The 10,087-nt window shown below is 54.2% G+C and overlaps 1 protein-coding gene across 1 annotated transcript; it reads left to right on the top strand.

The window, feature by feature from the left end:
* Positions 1 to 4,252: 4,252 nt before the first annotated feature.
* On the top strand, positions 4,253 to 9,984 carry TUBB1 (tubulin beta 1 class VI). Its single transcript, XM_077778315.1, is given in 5 exon segments — positions 4,253 to 4,309; positions 7,735 to 7,843; positions 8,553 to 8,663; positions 8,696 to 9,148; positions 9,151 to 9,984. Coding segments are annotated over 5 exon segments (1,275 nt in total). The 3' UTR covers positions 9,696 to 9,984.
* Positions 9,985 to 10,087: the final 103 nt, after the last annotated feature.

Raw genomic sequence — 10,087 nt, 5'->3', positions numbered from 1 at the left:
AGGAACAGGTGGTAAGGAAGGACAACAGAGAGGAGACAGCTGGGGGGGGTCTGCCCATCAGACCTAACGCTTTCCCCTGGGCTCCCTCCACACGGTTCAAGTTCCAGTGCGGAGCCTTCTCTCTGTGCCCGACACACAGTAGGGAGGCACTCAGTTCCTAGGTGCAGAATGAAGGGCGCCGTCCACACATCTGCCTCCAGGCCCTGATGCCCGTGTGAAAACACGCCTGCAAAGGGGTGTTGGGGGTCTGCCCCTGCGTATTCCGTCTTCCCTGCAAACCCGGGACTCAGGACCATCATCCCACTTCACAGCTGAGAAGACTCAGATCTGGGGAGGAGGCGGGCCCCCCGAGCGGCAGGGCTGGTCCCCCCGGGCCGAGAAGTGTCCCTGCCCAGATCTGCCCTGCCCCTCGCAGCGTCCGAAGCTCAGACAGCCGCCCAGACTGAGTCAACACTGCCGGCGGAGCCAGAAATCAAAGCAAACAGGGTTCCTCTGCCCCCTCCCCTTTTTTGCCAGCTGCCCCATTAACAGAAAAGCCTTTTAAGCGCCCATCTGGAAAGCTGGCCTTTCCCTCCCTGAGCAAACTGAGATGACCAAGAGGAATGTGCTTCGGGGTGTAGGTTGCGGGGGGGACCCCAACACACTGGATCCTGCTCATACGGCAAAGAATGAACACAGGAAGATCAGAAATGCCCCCTGGGCCGCCCGGCGGCCCCCGCGGCAGGCAACACGGGCTCTTGGAGCAGCCCTGCCAGCCTCCGCTTCCCGCAACGGCCCGTGCGGTCGCTCCTTCTGCCGTCTGCTCCTGACGCCCCGGTTTCTTGGAACAGTTTCTACTTTCAGCCTAGACCACCTCTTAGGGGCCTGAGAAAGAGGTCCTGAGGCACCAGCCCCATCAGGACATACTGGTGAATAAGTATATTATGGGCTGTAAGAAAACTTGCCACTCTGGGGCGCCTGGGTCGCTCAGTCGGTTAAGCATCCGACTTCGGCTCCGGCCACGATCTCGCGCCTTGTGAGTTCCAGCCCCGCGTCGGGCTCTGTGCTGACCGCTCGGAGCCTGGAGCTGCTTCGGATTCTGTGTCTCCCTCTCTCTCTACCCCACGCCCACCCCTCTCAGAAGTGACCAAACATTTAAAAAACTTAAAAAAAGAATAAAGAAAACTTGCCATTCCGAGCATGGCTGCTCTCGGCCCTGCCCAGCTGTCGGTGGGCGCTCGCACATTTACTGAGGCCCTTTCACGTATCGGGCACTTTGGGGACTCAGAGGTGAAGTGACGCGGTCAGCTCCCAGGCCAGCGGGGAGATGAGGCAGAGGCATAACTAATGAGCAAACGCAGCCACGTGCGGAACCGTATGCTCGGTGCAGGCGAGGCCGCGGGGTCCCTGACCCGGGGCGCCTCTGTGGGAGGTGATGGGCTCCTGGGGCACAGCAGGCAGGCTGCCTCGGCCTTTTGCGCCTGATGAATGGGGGGGGGAGGGGCAAGCAAGGCAGGGGAGGGGTCAGCGGGAAGAGCAAAGTGTCAGCAAAGGCAAGCACGGGGCCGGGGCGGCGTGACTTCTAGGGGAGCTGAAAGGCTTATTCTGCGTATATTTTTTTAACTTGTGAAAAATACTGCTAATTACATGCAAATTTCCTCCTCTTGAATTTACACTTTCTTCTCTGTACCTTCGCTGGTGGCTGGGTTTGGACCAGAAGCATCTGTAATCGTGCGGTCATTCGGATTTGAGTAGAAAAGAAAAATTCCAAACGTAGAAATGTTGCAAGAGTAAGAATCTTGTGCTCGGGTTTGTCAAGATTCACCAGTTGTTAACATTTGGCCACATTTGCTTAACCTGTCTCTCTCCATTTAACACATTGTTGCCCAACTGTTTGAGAGTAAGACTCTGGACCCTGAATATTACATAGTATCTCTTGGAAACAAGAATGTTCCTTTGGGTAACCCTGACCATGGTCAAATTCAGGAAACAGAACATGGATACAATGTGATTCTCCAACCCACACAGTCTGTATTCAAGTCTCATAGTTGTCCTGGTAAAGTCCCTTACAGTAACTTCTCTCCTGGTCCGAGACCCGACCCACGGTCAGCGGGTGCTCTGGGTTGGCACGTGGCCCGTGAGGTCACTGGACGGTGGAGGGCAGGAGGAGTGTGGCGCCGGCACCCATGGGACAAAGTCCTTGTTTCCCCGGTGTTTTTCTCTCCTGCGGTGCTGTCCAGCCCCTCTCACTTTGTGGTTGAATTCCTTTAGGAGAAGTAGAAGCTATTTTCCAGCCAAAAGGCCACTAAAAAGCACTTAGTGACTTTCCTGTCCGTATCACTGACCACCTGTGTTGGGCCTTACCAGGCCCTTAGAAAGTGCACAGGGTTAAGGAGCTGACAGTCCGGGGGCGGGGGTGGGGGGGCCTGGGCGGAGACAGGGCAGACCCCGAAGCCAAGGTCACCTGTCAGAGGCAGGGGCAGGGGAGGGAGGGCCCGGGGCTGCTGGGTCTCAGTGTTTTAGCTTCTGCCTTTGAATCCATGTCCAGGGACCTGTGTCTTCCATGGAGAGCTCCTCCGCCAGTCCAGGGGCTGCCCGCCTCCGTCTCCGTCATTTCCATATCTCCAGCTCCCAGCATGTCCTCGGCATGTGGCCGGTCCCCGTCTGTAGCTGTTCGGGGAATGGAGCCCGGCAGACACTGGAGAGAGGCCTGGAGAAGCAGGTGCTCCAACCACCCCCCGGCCCCCGTGAGGTTCCTGCTTCCTGGGGGCTTCAGGAGGGAGGACCGACCTACGCACAAGTTCTACAGTCCGCGGAAGGGCAGGGATTGGCGTGTCAGGCGGGGGAAGAGAGTTACGCTGGTGTGAACGAGTGTGGTGGGGAAGGGAGGTGGTCACCAACCCGATGGCCCCGTGTGGAGGCATCCAGAACTCTGACAGCATCCTTGCCGAGAAGCGAAGTCCAGGAAAGGGGCTGGAAGTTTGGGGCCATAGTGGGAAATGCCTTGATGGTGAGCCACAGAGTTTAGATTTAATCTCTCTCTCTTTTTTTAAGTTTATTTATTTTGAGAGAGAGAGAGAGATTGCAAGCAGCAGAGGAGCAGAAGCAGAGAGAGAAAGAGAAGACCGGAAGCAGGCTCTGCACCATGGGTTCAGAGCCCGATGCGGGGTTCCACGCCACAAACCCTGAGATCATGACCTGAGCCAAAATCAAAAGCCAGATGCTTAACGGACTGAGCCACCCATGAGCCCTTATATTTTATCTCTTGGTAGTTTCCCAAGCCCTAAATAATCACATGTTGCCTTTACAACTTTTGCCAAATTCAAAGGAAACTTTCTCTTATTATCATTTTACTATTATAAATACTAGTAATTTTTTTCTATTAATATGAAAGTAGACAAAGTAAAAGTAGGCCCCTCTGTGCGGCCGGTGGCTGTCTGACCAGGAATCACAGCTGAAGGCCTGGGAGCCATGGCCACTTCTTATGGCAAAGTAGGGGCACGTGTCACCAGTCATGTGGCTACAGTCAGGTCACTTCATGCTCTGGGATAGTGTGGCCTCATCGGTCAAGTGATGGGTTTAGACACAAGGATTTCTTTTTTCTCTCTCTCTTTCTTTAATGTTTTATTTTTTGAGAGACACAGAGAGACAGAGTGTGAGTGGGGGAGGGGCAGAGAGAGAGGGAGACACCGAATCCAAAACAGGCTCCAGGCTGAGCTGTCAGCACGGAGCCCAACGCGGGGCTCGAACCCACGAACCGTGAGATCATGACGCGAGCTGAAGTTGGGTGCTTCACCGACTGAGCCCCCCGGGCACCCCACACAAAAGGGTTTCTAGTAACACAACTGGCTTGGTCAGGGAAAGCCCCTGCAGGTGGTGCGGTCACCCCACGACCTGGGAGCTGGGAGCTTGTCGTACCAGGAGCCCGGGGCCAGCGCCGGTGCCCCGAATCCACCAAGGGAAGACCCACACCTGCTGTTAGACCTCCAGAAACTGCGCAGAGGCGGCCTCTGCTCTTCAACTCTAGGAAGTGACTGGGTAATATTCTGTGTTGGCAGAGGAGGAAACCCCCCTCTCGCCAGGATGACAGAGAGCAGAGTGGGGGCTGGGTCCCTGGGCTGGACACACCCTGGGGGCAGTCACACTGGGACCAGCTTGGGTCAGCCGGTGCCGTCACTGCAGTGCCCAGAGTGGTGTGGGGCTCACAGCGGAGAAGGGCGGCTCCTGCCTGGGAGGATTCGGCCAAGAGCTTACACTTGGACCCAAAGCGAGCATGCGTGAAATCGTGCACATTCAGATTGGCCAGTGTGGTAACCAGATCGGAGCCAAGGTAAGGAAAGTTCGATTCCTAGGACCAGCTTTCCTGGGGCCCCAGGTGTAGCCGACAAAGAAAATATCTCACGTCAGTGGGTAAGACAAGTCCGCAGAGCGTGCACTTGCTGAATACCTGCCTACGAAACCACGCCTCTGGTTAGAGACACAGGAAGTGTCTAATTTAATTAAAGGACTAATTTAATTCATGTCAATTTCATCATCAGTTACATGCAAACCATTTTTACTTTTATGACTTTAGCAATTTATTTTTTGTATCTAAAGATAGTAATTTGGGGCGCCTGTGTGGCTCACTTGGTTAATTGTCCGACTCTTGGTTTCAGCTCAGGNAGAGAGAGAGACAGCATGAGCAGGGGAGGGGCAGAGAGAGAGACAGACACAGAATCTGAAGCAGGCTCCAGGCTCTGAGCTGTCGGCACAGAGCCCGACGCGGGGCTCGAGCCCACGAACCGCGAGATCCTGACCTGAGCTGAAGTTGGACGCTCAACTGACTGAGCCACCCAGATGCCCCTGTTGGGCTACTTTGACACCATCTTCCTAAGATGCCTTTCCTTCTCCTCTCATGTTTATATTGCAAAGTTTAAAAAATCAACATCTGTTTAATTTAGTCTGAAAAAGAAAACTAAGGAGGTAAACCTACAAGTTTTGGGGTGTAGTCGCAGAAATCATTACCGTACACCCTCTGGAATGAATATAAATACGTGTTTGTCCTCCCCACCTAAATTTTTGTACAAAGTGCCTGGTTCAATGGCTAACACTGAGAAAACAGATGACACAGCCTAACAGGTCTCTAACCTGAATTTTAATCCTAACTTTACACGGTTGTACTAACAGCCATCTGACTGTTCCCTTTGCCATTTTGAAATTAGTTTCACTAGTATGAATTGCATTAACAATTTAATTGCATTAAGAGTTAAATTCTTTTAAAAAATGTGGCAAAATAAAAATTTACCATCTTAACCACTTTTTTTTTTTGCACTCTCTGAGAGAGCACGAGTGAGTGAGTGGCAGAGAAAGAGAGAGAGAGAGAGAGTCCCATGAGGGGTAGAGTGAGAGACAGGGAGAAGCAGGGCTCGAGCCCACGAACCATGAGATCATGACTCGAGCTGAAGTCAGATGCCCGACCCACTGAGCCACCTAGGTGCCCTCCATCTTAACCATTAACAAAATTTTTTTAGGGTCACCTGGGTGGCTCAGTTGGTTGGGCGGCTGACTTTGGCTCAAGTCATGATCTCACGGTTTGTATGTTCGAGCCCCGCGTCGGGCTCTGTGCTGACAGCTCGGAGCCTGGAGCCTGTTTCAGATTCTGTGTCTCCCTCTCTCTCTGCCCCTCCCCTGCTCACACCGTCTCTCTCTCTCAGAAATAAATAAAATGTTAAAAAAAATTTAAATTTTAATATTTATTTATTTATTTTAATGGTTTATTTTTTTGAGAGGGACAGAGACAGAGTGTTAACAGGGGAGGGGCAGAGGGAGAGGGAGACACAGAATCCGAAGACAAGCTCCAGGCTCCGAGCTGTCAGCACCGAGCCCAATGTGGGGCTCAAACTCATGAACCGTGAGATCATGACTTGAGCTGAAGTCAGAAGCTTAACCGACTGAGCCACCCAAGCACCCCATCCATCTTAAGCATTAAAAATTTTTTTTTAATGAGAGAGAGAGAGCACAGGGGAGGGGCAGAGAGAGAGGGAGACCACAGAATTAGAAGCAAGCTCCAGGCTCTGAGCTGTCAGCATAGAGCCCGACGTGGGTCTTGAACTCACAAACCGCGAGATTATGACCTAAGCCACCAAAGTTGGGACGCTCACCCGACTGAACCACCCAGGTGCCCCTCATCTTAACCATTTTTAAGTGCACAGTTCAATAGTGTTAAGTATATTCACTGTGTTGTGCATCTAATCTCCAGAAAGGATTTCCTTTTGCAAAACTGAAACTCTGTCCTCATTAAATACTCATTCCCCACATCCCCTTCCCCAGCCCCTGGCACCCACCCTTCTACTTTCTGTGTCTAAGAATTTGAACTCTTCTAGGGACCTCATAAAAGTGACATTGCACAGTATCTGCCCTTCTTTGTGTGGCTTATTTCTCTCAGCATAATGTCTTCAAGGTTCAACCACGCTGAAGCCTGTGTCAGAATCTCCTTCCTTTTTAAGGCTGAATAATAGTCTATTGCACAGATGGATACGCCATTTTGTTCATCCAGTTATCTGATGGACACATGGGATGTTTCCAGCTTTGGGCTGTGGCGAATAATGCAGCTATGAACAACTAAAGTCTTTTAGTGCGCGTGCTTAAAACCTGGGGCAAAAAATATCACCGCTTGGAAAGAAGTTGCCTTCTTCCCATTCCACCGTGATGAGCTGTTCCTGAGTCAAACACAGAGAGGTGGGAGGTGCCGGCCCCACCGCCCTGAAGTGGGAAGATAATCTGGAGGGAGGTGCGGGAGAGGACTTGTGGGGTCCAGATAGGGTCTGAGCTCTTACTCCACAATCCTGTTGGCTCGCAGTTAGAGCCACACCGACTCCTTATTACTTGGGGTCGTAAGAACTGTAAGAGACTTAAATTTATTTATTCTTTCGGACCTAGAACAGTGCAGGTAATTTCCTATGAAATAGAGTCTGGTTAATGAGACCAGGGCCAGAGCAGGGCCATCGCTTATAAGACATGGCTGGGAAAACACCCTTGGGGATTTTACCATAAATGAATGTATTTTCATTGCACAAATGTGCTTCTCCAGGGCAATGAAAGGGGCCATCTCAGTGACTGTTTCCATATTAAGAGCTCTGCGTGTTTCTATATTAATAAATACCGTATATGTGATTGAAATTGTCATATGTTTCAAACCGTTACAAGAGCTGTACATAATTTTGAAGTGTATGCATACCTGATCATGAAAAATGCACATTGCTAAGAACCATGCCTAGATGTCCTAGTTATGGGCTTTTGGGGAAAACTGCATGAAAATAAATCCCTAAGTGAAAGGAGACATTACTGTGAAATCAGGTAAGAATTCAGTCTATTTGCATTTAATGGGATCTATACTTTACTAGCTTCAAGCACTGGATGGTGAAACTAGAGATACACTCACTGTCTGACGTGAAATTGTAAAACAACAGCTTTAATGTATACGATGGCCTCCACTTAATAGGAGCAAAATCCTATTTAATATTTTACGTGTTGGCATTTTAGTTAAGAAGTTGGGGCGGGTAGAAAACACAGGCCTCCGTCCAGGTTCAGCGGAGGCAGGAGCGAATTCTAGAGGCGGAGCGGGCCTTTACGAAACGGGCCTAAAAACGTCTGGGGGAAAGGCCGCCGGACAGACGCCGCGAGGCAGGCCGATGAGCACCCACTTTCTGTCTCTCTGGCCCATCCGCTGGCCCGCGGGTCCCCCCGGACACTGACCTCCGCTCCCGCTGTTTCCAGTTCTGGGAGGTGATTGGCGAGGAGCATGGGATCGACGCGGTGGGGAGCTACTTCGGGGACTGTGCCCTGCAGCTGGAGAGGATCAGCGTGTACTACAATGAGGCGCACGGTAGGGCGCTGTGCGCTGGTGGCGGGGTCGCCGGCCCCAGGGACAGGGTCAGAGTGAGGCCTGCGCGGCTGCAGGACCCCAAGAGTGACAGGTCCCCAGGCTCGTCCAGGGGGATGGAGGAAGTCACTGAGGGGGAGGGGGCGTGTCTCAACACCAGTGCTTAACTTCAGCACCAAGTTTCCTTTATCGTTTTTTTTTAATTTTTTTTTTATTTCTAGGGGAGAGAGAGAGAGAGAGAGAGACAGCGTGAGCAGGGGAGGGTCAGAGAGAGAGGGAGTCACAGACTGAAACAGGCTCCAGGCTCTGAGCAGGCAGTCAGCACAGAGCCCGACGCGGGGCTCGAACCCACGAACCGCGAGATCATGACCTAAGCGAAAGTCGGACGCTTAACCGACTAAGCCACCCAGGCGCCCCATCCTTTATCGTTTTTAAAGAAAAGCCGGAGTCCCTTCCATCAGGGACAGAATCTCTGTGGTTGGCAGGTCGATAAACAAAACAGAACCCGGTGGGAAGAGTATTCCTAAGGTATTTGACAGATTTGTGCACTTGTTGCTGGCATCAAGGGCGCTATTTCGAATGTCTTCCTGCCAGAGACACTTTCTAGAAGAATCCCTTTTTCTTTGCCAGGTATCCCAAGGTTCTATTTTGACGAAACATTAACTTTTGGGAAAACAACAGGCTGCTGACTTCTTCCTATTTCGCTACACAGGTAGGAAGTATGTGCCCCGCGCGCTGCTGGTGGACCTGGAGCCGGGGACGATGGACAGCATCCGGTCTAGCAAACTGGGGGCCCTCTTTCATCCGGACAGCTTCATCTATGGTNGGTAACCGAACTGGCCTCCCTCCGCACAGGCATCTCTGGGGCCGGCAACAACTGGGCCAAGGGCCACTACACGGAGGGCGCCGAGCTGGCCGAGAGCGTGCTGGACGCCGTGCGCAGCGCCTGCGAGGCCTGCGACTGCCTGCAGGGCTTGCAGCTGGTGCACTCGCTGGGCGGCGGCACGGGCGCGGGCATGGGCACGCTGCTGCTGAGCCGGGTGCGCGACGACTTCCCCGACCGCATCCTCAACACCTTCAGCGTGCTGCCGTCGCCCAAGGTGTCGGACACGGTGGTGGAGCCCTACAACGCCGTGCTGTCGCTGCAGCAGCTGGCGCAGCACGCCGACGCCTGCTTCTGCATCGACAACGAGGCGCTGTACGACATCTGCCTCCGCGCGCTCAGGCTGGCCGCGCCCAGCTACGGCGACCTCAACCACCTGGTGTCCCTGACCATGAGCGGCGTCACCACGTCGCTGCGCTTCCCGGGCCNGGCCGCCAGTACCGCGCGCTCACGGTGGCCGAGCTCACGCAGCAGGTGTTCGACGCGCGCAACGCCATGGCCGCCTGCGACCCGCGCCGCGGCCGCTACCTGGCCGTGGCCTGCTTCTTCCGCGGGCGCATGTCCACCCGGGAGGTGGACGAGCAGATGCTCGCCGTGCAGACGCGCCACAGCGCCTGCTTCGTGGACTGGATCCCCAACAACGTCAAGGTGGCCGTGTGCGACATCCCGCCGCCGGGGCTCAGCATGGCCGCCACCTTCGTGGGCAACAGCACGGCGGTGCAGCAGCTGTTCCGCCGCGTGTCCGAGCACTTCTCGGCCATGTTCCGGAGGAGGGCGTTCGTGCACTGGTTCACCTGCGAGGGCATGGACGTCGGCGAGTTCGCCGAGGCCGAGAGCAACCTCCACGACCTGGTGTCCGAGTACCAGCAGCTTCAAGACGCCAGCGCGGTCCCCGAGGACGACGGAGACGTCGTGGGGGAGGCAGAAATGGAGCCGGAAGATGGGCCCCGGGAGCCTGGCGGGGCTGTGTGAGCAGGGGCCGCAGGGTGCCCGCCTCTGCTCCCTGTGACCACGGGGACCGCGGGGGCCTCGGGGCCTCCCGCCGCATCCGCTAACTTTCCACACTCCGACGTTCAGTGCACCCTCTATTGGCTGGTTTGTAATAGCAAAGCGAATTTGTGGCGAAGGGCTCCATTTGGGCCGTTCCTGTGTGCACAGGTCCGTGCCAGGCATTGAGCCCCGCCCTGGGCCGTGTGCGCCGCCTCCGCAGCCCCTCACCTTCGACCCTCTCCGGACCCTGAAGCCCTTGCTCGGCATCCTTGCTAAGTTTCTGCTTCTCTGCCATGGCCCGTGCCCAGCATCTGGCCTCCCCACACTTGCTGGCCTCCAGAAAAGCCTGCTGACTAACTGGTATGGGGGGGGGG

This window comes from Crocuta crocuta, unplaced genomic scaffold (genome assembly GCF_008692635.1).
Source record: "Crocuta crocuta isolate KB4526 unplaced genomic scaffold, BGI_CrCroc_1.0 scaffold27, whole genome shotgun sequence".
NCBI lineage: Eukaryota > Metazoa > Chordata > Mammalia > Carnivora > Hyaenidae > Crocuta > Crocuta crocuta.
The sequence above is the reverse complement of the archived record's forward strand: the minus strand, read 5'-3'. Positions and strand labels throughout refer to the sequence as shown.